Raw genomic sequence first — 19,229 nt, forward strand, 5'->3', positions numbered from 1 at the left:
GGCGACAGGCCACATTTTTTTGACGTTTATAGGAAAAATCAAAGTAAAAAGATATTTTGTTTAAAACAACACAGGTTGTGGTCCCAATTGTAATTTAGCTGTAAAAGTGGAGTAAAAATTATAACACAATTTTTAATTGTGTATAATTAAATTGAAAAATATATATTATTTTAAATCAAATACATTTTAAAATAAAAAAATTTTTAAAATAAATAATCTATAGAAAAAGTTGAAAATTTATTTTTTTATAAGAAAATATGGCAAATTGTTTAAATATAATCTAATGGCAACACTAATTGAGGGTGATGTAAAATGTCAAAACTGAGCGCCAAAATTGTTTACACTACAATAATAGTTGCAAAAACAAGCAATTTATTAAGCTCTTAAAAATTGTATTAAATAATTATTGATTGAAATGTACGAGCGTAGTTCTTTGCGTTATGCTCATACTACGGGCTTCACTAGTTTAATATATACGGATAATGGAGAATATATTTTGACATGTGGTTCAGATGGCGATGTTCGCAAATGGCGAGGTATAGATGATGATGACCCCTCGTCCAACTGTTTAGGAGAATACATAATTTGTTTGGCCCAAAAAGGGAACAAGTTATTGGCGTCTACAGATCGTAATACAGTGCAGGCATACACTTTCCCAGATATGGACCTCGACGGAACATTAATGCGTTTTACAGCGCCTGTTGTATCTATTAAGGTGAGGGATGATTGCGTAGTTGCTGGTTCTGAAGATACAAAAATAAAAGTAAAAAATGGAGAGTTAGAGCCAATTGAATTAGAAGGACACAAAGGTCCAGTGCTGTCGTTGGATATACATCCGAGTCTCAATTTTTTGGCATCAGTTGGTGGCGAGGGCAATCTAAAAATCTGGAGTCTAAAAGAAGGCAAAGAAATTAAAACAGTTACAGGATTAACTAAAAGCAACAGCTTTGAGAATGCAACATGTTTTGGAAGTCCTTGTTTTGAGCCAAGCAATGGAAACAGTCTTGCCTATGTTAATGGCAAAAAAATTCTTGTCCTAAGTACTTCAACGTGGGAAATGCAATTCTCCCTCACAGACGATAAAATTAAAGGAGAGTACACATGTTGTCAATTTTCTAAGGATGGATTATTCTTAGCAGCCGCCACCGATAAGGGGGAGATTTCTGTTTTTGATTTTAACAGCAGACAGGCTAAAAAATGTGAAGCGCCGTCTAATGAATGTCAAAGTATAACATGCTTAGCTTGGAATAGTAAAAATAATGGTGAAATAGCTTATTGTGACGCTTCAGGTCAGTTAGGTGTATTGTTTTCTGCAAACGATGCTCTTGAAGATGACGCCATGGAGGAAGACACTGGAAATGGCGATAATGTTTTTGGTGAAATAGAATTCGCTGAAGATGATTCTAAAAGTGTTGATAAGAGGGTGCTGGGTATTGGGGATGATGCCAACGACTACGGCGATGATGATGATGATGCAGTATCAATTGAAAAATTAAAAAGTAAAATTATGTCTTACGGAAATGGTGATGTTCAATGTGATGAAGGAACCAGGGATTCTATTGAAAGAGGTCGTTCAGAAAGTCCATCAATTTCAGGAGCTGCTTACATCAAAACATTTAAACAGCAATTACCCTTTCAGCCCAGTTCAACTCCCACCCACTTAGAACATCGTTATTTAGTGTGGAACAACATTGGTATAGTAACGTTGCACGCTGATGGGTCGGATGGAGCTATAGATGTTGAATTTCACGATGCTAGTGTACACCACTCGTTGCATATTCCAAATTATAATAATCATAGTATGGCAAGTTTAAGCTCCTCAGTTTTGGCCATGGCATCAGAGAGTTCGTCAAAAATTGTTTGCATAGCATTATCTGCTTCAGGAAATAGAGAATGGTCCCTGCAATTACCAGATTGTGAAAGTGTCGAAGCTATATGTGCAACATCGAAAATGGTAGCTACAGTCTCAAATTTGCAATTTCTTAGAATTTTTACGGTGATGGGAACACAAAGGGAAATAATTTCGGTACCAGGTCCGGTGATATGCATGGCTGGTTATGAAGATAGAATTTTAGTTTGCTACCACAGTGCCCCATCGAGCGTAAAACAACAAAACATACAGGGCATGTTACTGCAGACATCAGGCTTTAAAATAAAGTGCCAAAATATAACAATACCTCTTACGCCGGAAAGACAATTGGTTTGGCTGGGATTTTCTGATTGTGGTTCCCCTGTTTTCTATGACTCTATGGGATTGGTTCAGTTGTTTAATCTGAAATCGAATTGTTGGTACCCAGTTTGCGATACCATGAAACAATCCTCAAGCGTATCGAATAATTATTTTATTATTTCTCTTTCGGAAAGATCACAAATTCTTCAAGCCGTTCTTTGTCGAGGAACTTCATATCCTATGACCACTCCGCGCCCAATGGTGCAAGAGTTACAATTGCAATTGCCACTTTGTGATATAGAAAGTGAAAAATCGTCCCTGGAAGATTCCCTATTACGCGCAACTATAATGTCAATGGACAACGCAGAAAAAACAGTTAAAGAGACTGCCATAAAATTATTTGCTTTGGCCTGTCGTAGTGAAATAGAGGTAAGAGCGAAAGAACTTATTGAAACCATTGCTTGTACAGATCTGCTAATGCTGGCTGTAAAGTATGCAACAAAACTGGGGAGGATCCATTTATCAGATAAACTTTCTGATTTGCTGCCACAAATTGAAGAAGAGCAACAAACAAGGGAACACGAAGAGCTCTTAGTTGAGCAATCTCTACCAGCATCACCCCTCATTTTGTTAAAGGCCTATCAAAATGGTTCATCTTCGAATTCAAAAAAGTTAGCACCCAAGACAATGGATTTGGGTTCAGCAAAAAAAACGACTTTAAAAAGGTTTTCATACAACAGTAATTCCCCTTCAATATCTTTGTTCAAAAAATCTACACACGAACAAATTTTACCATCGTCTTCAGAAACATCTCAGGAAAATATCAGTAATTCCGAATTAGATTCTCAATTATCAAAAAGCTCATCGAAGGTTGATGAATCCATTATTACACGGACACCTTTAAATTCAGTAAATCCATTTGCATCTAAGCGCAAACTTTCAGACGTTGATAAAACTATATTAATGGGTTCTGAAAAATTGAAAATTGCTAAAAAATAAAAATTCTGTATTCTAAGATTTATTTTTAAAATTGTGTATTTTAAAATAAAACACATTATTTCATATGTATGTATTTGTTTTAAAAGTATTGCCCTTTTACACTTTAACTAAAAAAGAATAACATTTGACCTAAGCTGGTTTAATCAGCCTTCAATTGGATTTATGGTTTAAGCATTTTTTGCTAAATTACAAGCATTTAGAATACTATAAAGCTACACTTTATTTAACTCTTTTTTGGAAGATTCTAACGATTAAAACAGTAATTAATATTGTTTGTTTGTTTGTTCTTTAAGTTACTTAGTTTCGAAAACTAAGATTTATTTGGCCAGTAATTAAAATTATACAACGCCATCACCAATTCTAGCTAGAAAAAACTAGCTCATATGTTCCAATTAAAAACTTGGGTTAAGTTAACACGATTGCACATGGCCAATTATGCACCTCAAGAAAAACTGTAACTCGGTACAGTTATCTGACGTCACACATTAGCCAATGCTGTTTGAAACGTAAAACTCTCGAAGGCAGAGCAAAAAGGACGGCCTGATTACCCTTAAGCGATAATGGCAACGACGCACGACGGTCTTCCTCCACCCAGAGCTGAATTACGAATCAGTAATTAATATTGTTTACTACCACATTAGATGTATGTAAGGCTATGATAGTACCACAGCATGTCTATTTATATACGCGAATCAGCTGTTGGACAAAACATACACATGCGGATACAAAAATAGTTACATACGTATTCCGCTCGAGTATAAGAAATATGGATTGAGAAATACTTTTGGCAGGCATATACATTGTTTTGTGAATTGATTAGTAGTGAACTATTCCAAAAAATATCTCATGTATTATTTCCATTGTTCAATAAACACAATTTATTAATTATATGTGTTATAAATAAATATATTAAATACATACATCCCTATTTTTTTAAACACATATGTCTGTATGTCTTACTCCATATGTATTCTAAAATATTAGGCAGGCCCAAAAACAAATTTATCTTAAACTAAGGTATACAGAATATCATAATCCACGCTATAAAATTATGAGTCACATTGTTTGATTATGTATATCGGATATACATACGTACATATAAAGTGATCATATTTCTGATTAATTATATAGGCATATAGAAACATTTAGTTATTTTGATACTTAATTATATGGGCCGGTTTAATGTTCTTCGTGTTAACTATGTGCTGTTATTAAGTTGTTATTAATATTGAAATACAGAAGAAAATAATGTTAAGTAATTTTTATAAATTAAACTTAAGACAATTAAGTTTACTTGGGCATGCATTTAACAATGTAGGGGCCCATTACAGTACACAACCGAATTATCAAAATATTTTCGATAGAAATTCTAAAAAGCTACAAAAGGAAAGGGCTGCAAAAAGGTATGTACCACCTAAATATACTTTTGTTCTCTATTACTAAATTTTACTCCTATGTATGTAAAATTTGTTGCAGTGACGACGTCGAGTTGTATGATTACCTCAAAGAAGAGGTCGGTTATAGAGTGGCAGATCGAGTATTTGATATAAAAAGGGAATTTGATAATGCTGCAGATTTAGGTTGCAATCGAGGTTTCTTATCTCGTCACATTTTGGCAGAGAGCGTAAAACATTTAACACTATGTGATATCAGTCCAACTATGCTTGCTCAGGCAAAAGGAACGCCTGGTTTACACATTACAAAAATGGAATTAGACGAAGAACAATGGAACGTATGTACATATTCATTTTTGTATTTGTTATTAATATTGTATTGATATAATTTATAGTTTCCGGAAAATTCTTTGGATTTAGTAATTTCTTCTTTAAGTCTTCATTGGGTCAACGATTTACCAGGCTGTTTTAGTAAAGTTATAAACAGTTTAAAACCTGACGGAGTATTTATTGCATCAATGTTTGGAGGCGATACTCTTTATGAACTGAGATCTTCATTACAACTGGCTGAGTTAGAAAGAAAGGGGGGAATAGCTCCTCATATATCACCCTTTACACAGGTATTATTTGTTATTTTTATTTCATGTATTTGGTACTAGAACTTAAACCTTTTTAAGAGTCGTTAAAATTCTTCGAAATCTATTGTTTTTTAAAGAATCATGAAAATTATGTTAGGTTAATTTAAATGAATCATGATTTGGAGACTTTATTGTAGTTCTAAATTTATTTTTATTCATCTTTAAAAAATATATTAGATATGATTCCTTTGGGTAATTCCAAAACTACTTCTTTCTAATAACTATTAAATATTTTTAGCACAAACATATTTTGATTAATCGCAATTCAGGGATATCTCACATTTACTACATAGACTGTCATAAATCAAAAACTTCGTTTTTAGTAAAATATGTTTGAATGTTTTATAACAAAATAGATAAAACTATATCAAATATTAAACTTTATATATTCTAAACAGATACGAGATATAGGTTCGTTACTCAATCGCGCAGGTTATACCATGCTGACCATAGACACTGATGAGATCGTCATAGGGTATCCTTCTATGTTTGAACTTATGTGGGACCTTAAGGGTATGGCAGAAAATAATGCAGCGTTTAACAGACCAGTACATTTAAGCAGAGACACCATGATGGCTGCCAGTGCTATCTACAAGGAAATGTACCAAACGGTAGTTTAAAAAATTAAGATGCATCTGTTTTCTATTAACAACGAACAATTCGTACTTTCATAGGACAATGGTGTTCCAGCGACATTTCAGATCATTTATTTTGTCGGTTGGAAACCGGGACCTAACCAACCAACTCCACTTCCAAGAGGCTCTAGTGATGTATCATTAAAGGATCTGGGTAAAATGATAGAAAATAGTGGAAATAAAACAACAAAGAAATCAAACTAATCGCGAAAAAGAATTAACCAAGACTGTTGGAAATAAAACAGCATACATACCTTGTAAATATTGTTTATTAAATTATTATTGTTTACATATTTTAATATTTTATTTTTCATTTATCTTTTCGGACGCAACATAATATTTGTATTTTCGTTTTTTTTTGATGCTTTACATAAAAACTACAGTTTTATTTCATGATTTAATACAATAATATGGTTCTTGTACTTCGTGTGTCAAGTTGACACTGTTTGTCGTCATCAAAAAAAAATATATATATATATTTTTTGTAAATTTTATAGGCAAAAAATTAAATATAATTAAACATGTCCCCCGTATTCATAAAGCTATCAAAGTCTTGTTTATTGTATTACGCCTTTTTCGATACAAAAAACATCCAATAAACTTTTTTAATCGTTAATGATTACTGGGGATTAACTTAAGACAATTGTATTGTGTATTTAATTTTACATTTATTTTTCATTTGTCATTAACAATTAGAGTTATAATATCGTACAAATAATAATAAATTTTTTTCTTAAACTTAAAGCAAAAATAAATGCTATTATTTTATAATAATAATAATAATAATAATAATTATTATTATTACTTGTTGAAATTAAAAGTTTTATAAACAGTGGCAAGTTTTAACAAATTGTGGCCTTAATTGAATGAAATAATTTTTGTAACATTTAATACTATGTACTCGATACTGGATGAATTGAATGTCTCCTTATCTATATTCCATGTTGTTCAAAAAAGGAATAATTTTTTATTAATGTAATAAAAAATGTTTACAAGACAGCAATTTTATTAGTTTTTGTTGTGTGAAAGAATGATTGTAATACAAATATAATAATATATTAAACAAAATTAAAAAGTTTGAAGCCGTATTAATAAAAAAAAACATAAATGCTGAATAAAAGGTGGCAAACCGTTTTCTTGCGTTAATTTAATTTAAAAATAACAATTTCTTCAGTTTAAAAAATTTAGAAGTATTCCAAAATGGTGGTGAAATCAAATCTATTCGAAATGCCTTCATTTGCATCATGTTAAGTTCATTAACATTGTGGTATGTAGGTATATGTTAATTCAAAAACCTACATACATACATTTTTTATGTGTGAAAACGACCGTAAGTTTTTATAAAATTAGAGATGCTAAATCTAAAAATACATTATAAAATTTCTAAATATGTATAAATTTTAAACTGTAGCTAAAGGCGTAGAGGAAGGTGTTGAATGTGTTTGTAACGGCGTAGATGATTTAATTGGTGTTGCATTGGGAGTTGTGGGCGTCGCAGCTTCAATATTTAAACAAATTTTTTGTCTAGAAGAACTTTGGACTGCATTAATTTGGGAATCTATTAATGTATTTAAGGAAGACGCCGCTACCACTTTAAATGTTTTGGAATCCACTATTTCAAAAGTTTTGCTTTCTAAATCAGCTGCTTCTGCTGTAGTTGTGGTCACTGGTGAAGAGTAGCAAGGCTTTACACAGTTATGTAGTGGTGGCGTAGAAGGCATACGTCAGGTACCCATTAATATTTCACGTTGCGGTGTTTGTTGTAAAGCATTAGCTGTCTTCAGGTGTATACTATTAAAAATAAAGTCAAATGTAAATATTAATTACACATACACGCGAATCTATCTTATTCAGCATACTTATTATCCTCCAGCGAAAATGTTTCCGAAGAACCATGTGAGGCCATTGATGTACCTGCAAGCGAACTTCTTATTGAGTGACTATCCTCGGGTACAGTTAATGTTACTTTTTAGTCAATATTATATAAATATATGAATATATGTAAGTATTTATTCAAAATACCATGCCAATGGATTTTTGTGGGTCGTAGAAGGATATTATGGGATGTTGTTTTAATTGTTAAAGTTGAAGAAAGGTCCAATTTTTCAATATTGTTTCAGTATTAGGCAAAATTTCGAGAGCAAAAACAAAAAATAAATGCCAATTTTTATTACTATTGTTTATACAATTTTCACATACTTTAACAAAAAATATTTTAAAGGATAAAAATAACGAAAGGTGTTAGTAAAATCAATTTATTAAATTCATTCAACTGTTGTGTATTAATTAAATATAAATATGCTAAAAGTCTGTCGATTTATTTATTTTATTTAGGGTGTTTGGAAAATTAACACCAATATAAATTAACGTAAAAATAAATACCTTCACGCAAGTAATCGGTTCAAAATTAAATATCATATTGCAACACAATTTTTAGAATATAATTTATTTTTAAACAAATATTTATGTAGTAGATATAGTATTTTTTTCAAATGTATACAAAATATGAGGAATTTTTAATTTTATAATATCAATGGAGATTATTAAATACAAACTTAAGGAGGAGGAGAAAAGGAATGTTAATTTATTTTTGTATTGTTGGATAAATAAAATACTCATAAGTTAAACAAATTAGAAACAATATATTCTTATTATATTCTTGCCCTTGTAAACTTGAAAATGTTGGCAGAAACACATATCGCACGCCCAGTACAACTCAAAATTTAATTTTTCCCGGTTTATATGCTTAACACTTTAAATTTAAGCCTTAAAGCAACCACAAGATACTTATTAATCTGTAAAATAATATCAGCGCATTTTGTTGTAGTTAACTTTTGAAAACCCGCTGTTTTTTTATGTTTAAAAATTTGTTCCGTTTTCTGAAAAACAATTTTGAGTTGACTCATTGATGAACTGGGTGTAAAATATTTTCTATGCGTTTTTTTGTGTTTGTTTGCAATTTATCAAGTGTTAATAACGATTTAATGAATACTTTTTTTTTTTTGCTATTAGTGACAATTAAGAAACATAGTTTAGCAACAATGTCAACAAATTAACTACTCATTCAAATTATGAAAGTAATAGTATTTAAAAAAAGTGAAATTTTAATTGCATACATATGTAGGAAGTTTGAAGTAATCTAGATCAAGCATTATAGAGAAATTAGATATATAGTTGCAAAAACTAAGAATTTTATGTTTAAATTTACATCAGTAATTAATTGTATGCTATAAGTCTTATATAAAATATGTATGTGAGGAATTTCATGTCAAGTGACACAACTGAAAAAATCGATTTTGACGAAATTTGCACAAATGTTGGTACAATTGGATAGTAGGTCAGGCACAAATTTTCTGCTCTTTCGGCCAAGAACTGCCGGACTTAGAGGGGGTTAAATTTGTACATTTTGGTCACACAGGGTTTTAAAGAAATAAGTGTAACTTTTCACTTATTGGTCCTAGCAAAAATTGTCCAAAGGAGTTTAGATTTTTTTATTTCAAAAGGGCCATTTTTCTTAATTTTTTCCTTATATTTTCAAAATGGACGTTTTTGTTATAGACCATTGCCTTAAAGAGCTACTGGAAATTTTTCGCAAGACATCGATTTTTAAAGTTTGGGTCACTTGACACGAAATTCCTCATAGATATAAATTTTAAATTCTTAAAATTATAAAATGCAAGATAATAACAAATGAAAACAGTTTTTCTAATTACATATTAAATTTTATATAAATTAATTAAATAAATTTGTTGGCTTTTTGAGTGCAATGCAAAATAATTATAAAATAAGTTATTTATATAATTTCTACTAAAGTTTAGTACAATTTTAACAAATAATTTAGGCAATATGTATCTTTTAACAAATCAAAATAAATAAATAAATAATTAATGAATGGAATTTTTTTTTTGATTAAAGGCGAGTATTTTCCACGCTAAGTTCATCGTCGTCGTTGTGATCGTTATCAATATTATCATCACTTTGATCATTCTTTTGTAAATGGAACATTTTTTTATCATAATTATTAATTAAAACTTTTATATCGTTATCGTGGCCATTTAGCTCTTCATCATTATTAGTGTTTGTTTTATCAACATTTTGATGATTATTATGTAAATTATGTTCAACAAAAGAATAACAATCATTGCTTTTGAAAGTTGTACGATTCGTTGTCTTTTCATCTTCACACAAAATTGGTGTCATAGTGGAATTGTAGGTTTTAATTGCAGTCGTTGGTGTAGTGGTGGAAATAGTGGAATTTCTGTTATTGTTGTTGCTAGGTTGTTGTGGCGGTGGTGTAAGAGTAACAAAAAATCCATTGCTATACAAAGAATTACTGCTAATAGCTGGTGATGTTGCTAAACTAGTGATACTTTGATAAGTTTTCATGGAATATGCATCACCTATAATGTGGATAACATACACACATACAGAAATTAATGTATAAAAATAACATTTTTTTTAATTATGAGAAATGTGTATTTATCGAATACAATTATTAAATCATTCAATTCATTCGGAAGCTCTTTTTAATTAATTAATGTAAGCTCTTTTTAATTAATTAATATTTACAAATGTATCTTAACATAAAATAAGCAGGCAATGAATTTACCGCTAAATGAACATGTTCAACAGGAATATGGTCGACGTTAACGTCTTTTTCGTAGTGTTATTCCATTCTACACCATAGGAGGATTGGAATACCAAGTTAAAGGATGGAGTTATACATTTTACCATCAAAAATTACGAATTATAACATATACATACATAATATTATATGTGCTCGGTATATCTTTGTTTAATTGTTCTATGAAATTATGGTGAATTCTGTTCTCGTTGATTTGTGTTTACGCTTTGTTTTTTTTTTTTAATTTTTTTCTAATCTCTAACTGAATTTTTGTACCAAAGGTTTGTTTGACATGTGTATTTTTGTGGAATCAAATAAGTATGTTCTTCAAACATATATTTTTAAAATAAATAAATGTACATTTTAATCAATTTGTTTATAAAGTTATTATGAAATAATTAAATGATAAACATTGAGAAAAGCATGCATTATCATTCTATTCATGTAATAATAAAAATTAAAGAGTGCAGAGAGAATAAATAGTTTAGAAGTATACATATATTACAAACATCTAACATGAACATTCTAGAAAAATGCAAATAATATTACCATAGAATGAAAGAATTCGAAATAACTTGCACTTTAGGATCGAAATATTACCGTAATTTACTAAACCTAATTTTAAGGATTATTACATTCTTTACAAATTTTTTCTCAATTTTAAAAGCAATAAAAATAACTATAAATTGTAAGTTTAAACAATCACATACATATGGCCAATAACCCATATTTTATAGTATTGGTGGTGATCTATAAATTCCCAAAAATCCAATGTGTAACTCATTACTTATCAATGTAAGTATTTGACTGTATAAATAGTTCCATATTTTCAAGTTTCACAATAAATTCTTTTAGCACTGAATTATTATTCAATATATTTTGTTGCTTTTTTAAGTTTAATCTTTTTTCTAAATTAATTTATATCATAACAAAGTTCATTCAAATGTAATATAGATATAAATACATAGGACATATTTAGATTTTTATAACGAGCCAAACTTCGTGTTAAGTGATAGTCTATTATATATAGAGGCCAATACCAACTTATGTACATACATTTGACGATTATAATAAGAAATAGTTATGCAAGAAAAGCAAATGCGTTTTCGAGTATTTCGGCAACAAAATTTGTTATTGATTTTAAAAGAATTAATAAAAAAAATCAATTGACAAATAAAAAATGTTTAAATGAAACTAAAAACAAAAAGAGCATTAAGAAAGATATAAAAAATTACTAGCAATAATGTATGTATTGATTAAAACAATGCAAAAAATATGTAGAAACACTTTTATACTACAGGTTATTAAAGGATTGGATGTAGGAAAATGTCATTTGTAAAAATATCATTAATATGTATAAATAATTTTTGGCCATTCAACTTACCAGTAGCACATTCAGATGTTTCATACGATACTGTTGATTGAACTTCAATAGCATTTTGTTCTTGTCTGAAAAAATAGACAGTCATAATTAATTTATATGATAATAATGATTTTCTTGTATTGTTTACCTCAATATGACATCATTTATAACCTGCTTTTCTGTGTCTGTATATTCTGATCTTCGTCGACCAATTTTTTTTTCGATATCCGCTTCTACAAATTGGCCCAAAGGCTTCGTGGGAAATTCATTGACTTTGGCTGGCGGAGGAACATCTAATTTGTGTTCTTTTAATTTCTTCATAACACGTTCTAAGGCATCTATTGCTAAATCGTCGTTGTAACCGAAATTTTTATGCAGTTTTACTTGTAAATATTCTAAAATAGAGTCCATATCTTTAAGTCGAAGTAATTCTGATTTGTGCAGGTATAATATGGTAATAGCCATAGCAGTAATAACACGATCTCCCTCCAAAAGAAAAATGTCCCAGACACGCAAACTTAAACTAAATGGTATCTGTAAATAAAAAATTGAATTAAAAAATTAGACAACTTAAAATTTGGTAATGTTTTTTGTTATAATTTAAAATTATTAATTAACAAAAAACTTACACGTTCTACGAAAACCACAAAGAACCATTTAATTGAGTACAGAATTGCATCAACGTTATGCTTCATAAAGTGTTTGTGTAATTTTGGCATTATTTTCAACATAATACGATCATGATGTTCCAGAAAACGCGTTAGTTTGGGAAATCCTTCAATAAATAGACCATGCATCGCATACTTTTCATTTACTATTAAAGCATTTAGTGCCCAAAATGCCTCTTCCTCCTGCATATACAATAATAGAACACCAGCTACACATGCCATACCTTGACAATATCCCAATTCTGGATTATAAACACTATATGCATTTAGCACATTAAACAGTGAGACTTGCTTAACACTATAGCGTTCGCGAAATGCTAGATTATCGCGAAACTGGCGATTAACATCGGAATCTATTTGTCGTACTTCTGTCGAGTATTTTCGGGAAATGTCCAACATGCGCTGATATACATCACGATTTGCTTCCATAGATTCTTCGACGTTCAGTAGTTTTTTCCATGCCGGCCAACGCATACGATCTGGAATACCCTTAAACACTCGCTTTCTTAATTTTTCGTGATGTGGATTCCACGATGCAAGCATTTTCATCCATTTTTTATCACGTTCTAATTCTATTTTAGTCCGCAAAAGCTCTTGCGAATCCCGTGTATCAGGAAGGCGTGAATCATGCATAAAGCCATATCTGTAATTTTAATCATAATTATATAGTACAGGCGTTTAAATGCTGAGGGAAGATTACAGTGTTTCAAATTAATAAAATTTAATTTTTTTAACTTTAATAAGTTAAAATTAAGTTAAAACTAAAGCTATATTTATAGGGACATTTTTGGAAGCAATTTTATAAAAACAACATATCAAAATAACTAATAGGAAACAGGTATTTAAGATTATAATGCAATGCCTTAAACAAATATTAATATCGTAAAAATACAGTACCAAACTTAACAATAATAGTTTGTAATGTATATTAAAAATTATGTCATTACATCTATGTCATTTTACTTTAATACAGCAGTAAATTAACAGAACGAAGGGTGTAATAATAGTTCATTCCTATCTGCAAGAGTAATTTTTTGACTCGTGATTAGTGTAAAAGACAGTTGCAAAAAACATTTCAAGCCAGGTTTTTTTGAAGCTACCTACATATATAATAGTCTTATATGTTTGAATTGACATACATATTTTCTGATCCGTTATCGTAACATCTATAAAATATTAAATTTCTTCTAATACGAACTTTAACTTACTTATCTGTAATATGATATATTTCATATTTTGGATTTTCCCAAGGATCCACTTGATTTGTTGGATCTAAACCCAAACTGTAACGATTAAATATTAATTCCCTTTCTTCAGCAGCACGTTTCAGTAAGGCCTGTTGTTCCTCGTCGATGTTCATGATTTCGGTTCGTTTGATGCAAATTGGAGTTTTAACGAATATTTCAGTTGAAAGCCACTTTTTTAAAACTTGAATTTACATGTAAGTGATTTTAAAACCGAGCGTTTTATTCCTCCGGTAACACAATTTAATCAATATAGGAAAATATTAAAAAATAAATTTGTATGTAGTATGAATTGTTCGTTTTTGCACAAAATTTTGAGATTTACGAAATTACATTTTAAAATATGAGTTGTGAAAATCATTCAATACTTTATTTTGATGTTAAAACTATTTTTAATTAAATACACACAAGCAAACACAAACACACATACTACGAAAATCTAATTCGATTGACGTAGACTTTTAAGTCTCCTTTTTCCAAAAACAATTATGACGTGATTATTGGGGCCTCTTTGTGATTTTTCTTAAATTATTTTTAATGTCTGACTTGCCAATGAACGCCCCTTCTATCAAACTCTTATTGGCATGTTTTTGTTTTATTTTATTATTTCTTGTTATTCCCTTGCATTATCTGAATAAACTTCCTGTTTCTTTACATTTTCTGTAATTTTTTATATTGTATTGTATGTATGTACATATACTAAGACTTTGTTTGTTATTGCTTGGCTTTCACTACATTTTTCAAAATTTTTAAAGTCATTTTAGTTTTGTTTCTTGAACACTTTGCAAAGGTGGTTATAATGAGCCAACAAAGTAAAATATTTTAATAATAGTTTAAATTTTTTGATTTATTATTATGATTTATGCATAATTCCACCAACACAACATTATTTTACAAGCGATTTTCAAGTATTACAAAAAACATAGTGACATTTTGTTGTTGTTGTTGCGAATATGACATTTAACAGCAGTGTTGTATTCAATATTTGTTGTAGTGTTGGTTAGTGAAAAATAAACGAGCAGTGGTTATGATGTTATTGCAAACGAATACATTATCTCCGTGAATCGAATATAACCCTGTATAGTGTATAAAAAGAAACAAATAATTGCAGTTTTAATGTTTTCAAAGTAATACTGTTGTGACGCCTATTACAGTTGCTGTGTTTACAGGTGAGTTTTAGTAGACTAATAATAATAAAATCCCAGGAAAAATTTCATTTATATACTTTCCATGCAAAATAATTCATTCCCAAATTCTATCACGAATACAAAATTTCTTAATCTCTTGGATTCCGTTTTTATTTAAAATCGTTGTAAATTAAAAAACCGCCGCCGGCGTTTATATTTGTCGGCGCAGAGCTCTTGCCGGTGCACATTAACATTTTAATATTTTTTGTGTTGTTTATGTTGGATTGTAAACATGAAGTAAATATTTATAAAACTGCAAAAAGTTATTTCAATCGTAATAATTATTTTAAAATTTTATTTTGTTAGAATAAGTGTTGATGGTTTATTGGTATATTTTCCATACGAATACATTTACCCGGAGCAATATGCGTATATGCTTGAACTTAAACGCACATTGGATGCAAAAGGACACTGCTTACTGGAGATGCCTTCTGGTACGGGAAAGACGGCAACTTTATTATCACTTATAGTGGCTTATATGATAGAACATCCAGAAGCTGTCCGTAAATTAATCTATTGCTCCCGTACAGTCCCGGAAATTGAAAAGGTCATAGCAGAACTTCAAAATCTCATGGTATACTATGAAAAAAATGCTCCCCAACAGCCAGGTTTAACGGGTCTAGTATTAAGTTCACGCAAGAATATGTGTATACATCCTGATGTTAGTAAGGAACGAGAAGGGAAGTCGGTTGATGGTAAATGCTATGGTTTAACTGCCAGTTACGTTAGGGAACGGCACGAACATGATGCGGAAACTCCGATATGTTAGTAGGAGTATATACTATGGATTTTATAAATCGACTATTCTTAAATGAATATTTTACAGGTCAATATTTTGAAGGTTTTCATCTTGAAGGAAAAGAATCTACTTTACCAGTCGGTGTTTATAGTATAGATGACTTAAAAGACTATGGACGAATGCGTAATTGGTGTCCTTATTTCTTGGCCAGATACGCGGTAAAGCTATATTATTAAGTATATTCTCTGTTTTAAAATAATGAATTCTTGTATATACAGATATCTCAAGCCCATATAGTGGTATACAGTTATCACTATCTACTAGACCCAAAAATAGCTGAAGTTGTTTCAAAGGAGATGTGTCGTGAATCATGTATTGTTTTCGATGAAGCTCACAACATTGATAATGTGTGCATAGATTCTATGAGTGTTAAAATTAATCGTCGGACTGTTGAACGCAGCACAAATGCTTTAAATAATCTACAGAAATTAGTTCAGGAGTAAGTAAATATAGGGAAATACGACTGTAAACAATTATGAGTTTTAAAAAATTACAAATTTATTTTTCAAAATTCGATTATAATTCCATGCATATTTTTTATTATCTCAAACAGAATACGAGACGAGGATACAACCCGTTTAAATGAAGAATACCAGCGTATGGTGCAAGGCTTAAAAGATGCGAGTGTCCAGAGAGATACTGATATGATATTGGCCAATCCGATTTTACCAAGCGACGTTTTAAAAGGTAATACAGAAGGTAAAAATAACTTTATAATATTATGTATTCGTATACGTTTGCAGAAGTTGTACCGGGAAATATACGAAACGCCGATCACTTTTTAAGCTTCTTACGTCGTTTTGTTGAATATATAAAAACTCGATTAAAAGTCCATCATGTAGTCCAAGAGTCGCCTGCTGGCTTTCTAAAGGATGTTGCATCAAAAATTTGTATAGAACGTAAGCCTTTACGTTTTTGTGCTGAACGTTTAGCCAGTTTATTGAGAACTTTAGAAATAACCGATTTGACGGAATACGGTGCCTTGACGTTGGTAAGTAGATAGATTATTACAGTTTTTTTTTAATATTTTATATATATTTTTTATAGATTACACATTTTGCTACATTAGTTAGCACATATACAAAAGGATTTACTATTATTATTGAACCCTTTGATGATAAAACTCCCACAGTCGCCAATCCTATTTTACATTTTAGTTGTTTAGATTCTTCTATAGCAATGGCTCCTGTTTTTCAGAGATTTCAATCAGTTGTTATAACTTCTGGTACGTTATCACCGATGGATATGTATCCAAAAATTTTAGATTTTGATCCTGTGGTAATGAGTTCATTTACAATGACTTTAGCTCGTCCTTGCTTACTGCCAATGGTAAGTAAAATATGTGATTTTTAATTTTTATTTATTTTAATAAAACTTGTAAGAATTATCAAGTTTTATTCGTATTTTAAGTAAAAGTTAACATTTGTTTTAATGAAGGGACTTATAAGTCATCTTTTAAAAGTAACTTAGTCAAGGCTGAAGTAAGGTACTATGAAAAATAAAAGTCTGAAAACAACTAATAGTCTCTGATAAAAGTTTAATTACAATAAGATTAAATGTAAGATAAGATTCTTATCAGAAATACATATATACACTATATTCCTCTTATTTGAAAATATATAGATTGTTTCGAAAGGTAATGACCAGGTTGCTATATCCTCAAAATTTGAGACGCGCGAAGATACTGCAGTTATCAGAAATTATGGGCAGCTATTAGTGGAAACTGCAAAGACTGTACCTGATGGCATTGTTTGTTTCTTTACTTCGTACTTGTATCTAGAGTCGGTAGTGGCTTCCTGGTATGATCAGGGTATCGTAGACACTTTGTTACGATATAAGTTACTATTTATAGAGACCCAAGATAATGCAGAAACCAGTTATGCTTTGATGAATTACGTTAAGGTAAGATAAAGTTTATTATTCTTTTACATTACAATTTTTCACATTGACCAACGTAGGCATGTGATTGTGGCAGAGGTGCTGTTTTGCTAGCTGTTGCTCGTGGCAAGGTTTCTGAAGGGGTGGATTTCGATCACCATTATGGTAGAGCTGTTCTAATGTTTGGTATTCCCTATGTTTTTACGCAGTCCCGAATATTGAAGGCTCGTCTAGACTACTTGCGGGATCAATTTCAAATTCGAGAAAACGATTTCCTAACATTTGATGCCATGCGTCATGCAGCTCAATGTGTTGGAAGAGCTTTAAGAGGTAAAACGGATTATGGCATCATGATATTTGCTGACAAACGATTTGCACGCCAGGACAAAAGAAGCCGGTTGCCAAAATGGATTCAAGAACATTTAGTAGATAGTTTTTGTAATCTTAGTACAGAAGAAGCGATGCAATTAGCCCGGCGTTGGTTGAGACGTATGGCTCAGCCATTTACACGAGAGGATCAATTGGGAATATCTTTGCTTACTAAAGAACAGTTAGAAAATATGGCAAAAGAAAAATTGGAGAGGCAAGCTCAAGGTAAAGAGTCCGTAGGAGGTGAAGTTATGGAATTGTAAAATATTTGAAGTGTGTTTAAATAAAAGTATTTATGTACTAAAATCTTTAACTTAATAGCGTTTTTGAATAAATTTGTTGTGGTAACAAACTTGCTCCGAAAGATGTGATGACAGATCATTTATACATACATATGTGCCTTGTGTGTCTCACTTCAAGATTAAATAATTATTAATGAAATTTAAATGAAAATGAGCAACATTTTATCTCTTATATCTGAATCAGATCCCTTGATTTGTTTAAAAGTTATAAAAAAATTAAATAATAATATGACATTAAACATTCAAATCAATTTTTTTTAGATAATGACAGTCTTGTAGTAAATAAGCGGTATGTACTTTCATCCAAAGTATATTAATTTACTTTGCTTTCATCAAATCACACTAAACCAACCGATTCTCCCAATCGTGATTAATGCGTAATCATGATGAAACTGGATTTGTAAAATAATTATATCACATTTTTCATTGGTTTAAATTAAGCTTCCGCTTGCTTTCATTATAATTTTAACAGATCCAGATGTTAATCTTTGTTCTGATTAAGAGGAATAAATGATTATAAAATTAAGTTAATTATCAATTGTAAATATATAAAAACATTCGATTTATTAAGTGAATGGAAAAATTAAACAACATCTGATATGCTGACAGTAAAAATAATGATCAGTTCAATCATAAATGTTTAAGTAAAAACTCATTTGAAGTTGAAACACATCTTGGCAGTTGTATTTTCCAATGTAACTAAACTACATGATAAATTTCAAAGAAAGCGTTTAAAAGGGGAACCCCCTTGTATAATTACAAAATAAATCCATATGACTCAACTTTCCAAGTCATAGTTTCGAGAAAAAAACCTTGCTTCGATTATTCAATCTTAGCAAACGAATCAAAAGAGTTATTTGTAGCAAACACACAAACAAAATTATCTAAACCAATTAAAAAGAAAAAAGTTTTTAACTAGATTAACCACAAAAATAAGTATGTATGTATGTATATAGTAA

General features: G+C 30.2%; 4 protein-coding genes across 9 annotated transcripts; 3 read left to right on the top strand and 1 right to left on the bottom strand.

Annotated features, from left to right (window-relative positions):
- The first annotated feature begins 237 nt into the window (after positions 1 to 237).
- On the top strand, positions 238 to 4,190 carry LOC111682375 (WD repeat and HMG-box DNA-binding protein 1). The gene has a single exon (XM_023444307.2). The coding sequence runs from the start codon at positions 416 to 418 to the stop codon at positions 3,167 to 3,169; it is 2,754 nt and encodes a 917-aa protein (XP_023300075.2). The 5' UTR covers positions 238 to 415; the 3' UTR covers positions 3,170 to 4,190.
- Positions 4,191 to 4,318: 128 nt separating this feature from the next.
- On the top strand, positions 4,319 to 6,362 carry LOC111682382 (arginine-hydroxylase NDUFAF5, mitochondrial). 2 transcript variants are annotated; one of them, XR_002762655.2, is made up of 6 exons: positions 4,320 to 4,572; positions 4,646 to 4,901; positions 4,959 to 5,183; positions 5,600 to 5,812; positions 5,876 to 6,093; positions 6,220 to 6,362. XR_002762655.2 is itself a non-coding variant. In XM_023444317.2 (5 exons), exons 1-5 carry the CDS (start codon positions 4,418 to 4,420, stop codon positions 6,038 to 6,040), a joined length of 1,014 nt encoding a protein of 337 aa, XP_023300085.2. In that variant the 5' UTR covers positions 4,319 to 4,417; the 3' UTR covers positions 6,041 to 6,135. The 2 variants fall into 2 exon arrangements, 1 of the variants encoding a protein (XP_023300085.2); XM_023444317.2 differs by lacking the exon at positions 6,220 to 6,362 and having other exon boundaries at positions 4,319 to 4,572; positions 5,876 to 6,135.
- Positions 6,363 to 6,484: 122 nt separating this feature from the next.
- On the bottom strand, positions 6,485 to 14,625 carry LOC111682378 (USP6 N-terminal-like protein). 4 transcript variants are annotated; one of them, XM_023444312.2, is made up of 6 exons: positions 13,700 to 14,624; positions 12,453 to 13,134; positions 11,972 to 12,357; positions 11,845 to 11,909; positions 7,696 to 7,750; positions 6,485 to 7,627 (listed from the first exon to the last, which is right to left on the bottom strand). In XM_023444312.2, the coding sequence occupies exons 1-6, from the start codon at positions 13,849 to 13,851 to the stop codon at positions 7,561 to 7,563; spliced, it is 1,407 nt and encodes a 468-aa protein (XP_023300080.1). In that variant the 5' UTR covers positions 13,852 to 14,624; the 3' UTR covers positions 6,485 to 7,560. The 4 variants fall into 4 exon arrangements, with proteins under 4 accessions (XP_023300080.1, XP_023300079.1, XP_046809968.1 ...); XM_023444311.2 differs by having other exon boundaries at positions 7,696 to 7,801; XM_046954012.1 differs by lacking the exons at positions 6,485 to 7,627; positions 7,696 to 7,750 and adding an exon at positions 9,624 to 10,236 and having other exon boundaries at positions 13,700 to 13,963; positions 14,166 to 14,625.
- Positions 14,626 to 14,766: 141 nt separating this feature from the next.
- On the top strand, positions 14,767 to 18,281 carry LOC111682379 (general transcription and DNA repair factor IIH helicase subunit XPD). Of its 2 annotated transcripts, none has more exons than XM_046954011.1 (9): positions 14,767 to 14,904; positions 15,229 to 15,686; positions 15,749 to 15,879; positions 15,940 to 16,160; positions 16,275 to 16,408; positions 16,465 to 16,712; positions 16,769 to 17,050; positions 17,345 to 17,623; positions 17,680 to 18,281. In XM_046954011.1, the coding sequence occupies exons 2-9, from the start codon at positions 15,296 to 15,298 to the stop codon at positions 18,229 to 18,231; spliced, it is 2,238 nt and encodes a 745-aa protein (XP_046809967.1). In that variant the 5' UTR covers positions 14,767 to 14,904; positions 15,229 to 15,295; the 3' UTR covers positions 18,232 to 18,281. The 2 variants fall into 2 exon arrangements, with proteins under 2 accessions (XP_046809967.1, XP_023300081.1); XM_023444313.2 differs by lacking the exon at positions 14,767 to 14,904 and adding an exon at positions 15,061 to 15,159.
- Positions 18,282 to 19,229: the final 948 nt, after the last annotated feature.

Source organism: Lucilia cuprina, chromosome 6, assembly GCF_022045245.1.
Source record: "Lucilia cuprina isolate Lc7/37 chromosome 6, ASM2204524v1, whole genome shotgun sequence".
NCBI classification, from domain to species: domain Eukaryota; kingdom Metazoa; phylum Arthropoda; class Insecta; order Diptera; family Calliphoridae; genus Lucilia; species Lucilia cuprina.

What these genes read in the sequence shown, in the direction of transcription:
- LOC111682375 (XM_023444307.2), top strand. Translation starts at nt 416, where the DNA reads ATGTACGAGCGTAGTTCTTTGCGTTATGCTCATACTACGGGCTTCACT.
- LOC111682382 (XM_023444317.2), top strand. Translation starts at nt 4,418, where the DNA reads ATGTTAAGTAATTTTTATAAATTAAACTTAAGACAATTAAGTTTACTT. An exon ending in AAGGAAAGGGCTGCAAAAAG is followed by an intron (nt 4,573 to 4,645) that starts GTATGTACCACC and finishes AATTTGTTGCAG; the next exon opens with TGACGACGTCGAGTTGTATG. An exon ending in ATATATCACCCTTTACACAG is followed by an intron (nt 5,184 to 5,599) that starts GTATTATTTGTT and finishes TATTCTAAACAG; the next exon opens with ATACGAGATATAGGTTCGTT.
- LOC111682378 (XM_046954012.1), bottom strand. Translation starts at nt 13,851, where the DNA reads ATGAACATCGACGAGGAACAACAGGCCTTACTGAAACGTGCTGCTGAA. An exon ending in ATATATCATATTACAGATAA is followed by an intron (nt 13,135 to 13,699) that starts GTAAGTTAAAGT and finishes TTAAAATTACAG; the next exon opens with ATATGGCTTTATGCATGATT. An exon ending in ATAAATGATGTCATATTGAG is followed by an intron (nt 11,910 to 11,971) that starts GTAAACAATACA and finishes CTATTTTTTCAG; the next exon opens with ACAAGAACAAAATGCTATTG.
- LOC111682379 (XM_023444313.2), top strand. An exon ending in AATACGGTGCCTTGACGTTG is followed by an intron (nt 16,713 to 16,768) that starts GTAAGTAGATAG and finishes TATTTTTTATAG; the next exon opens with ATTACACATTTTGCTACATT. An exon ending in CTTTGATGAATTACGTTAAG is followed by an intron (nt 17,624 to 17,679) that starts GTAAGATAAAGT and finishes TGACCAACGTAG; the next exon opens with GCATGTGATTGTGGCAGAGG.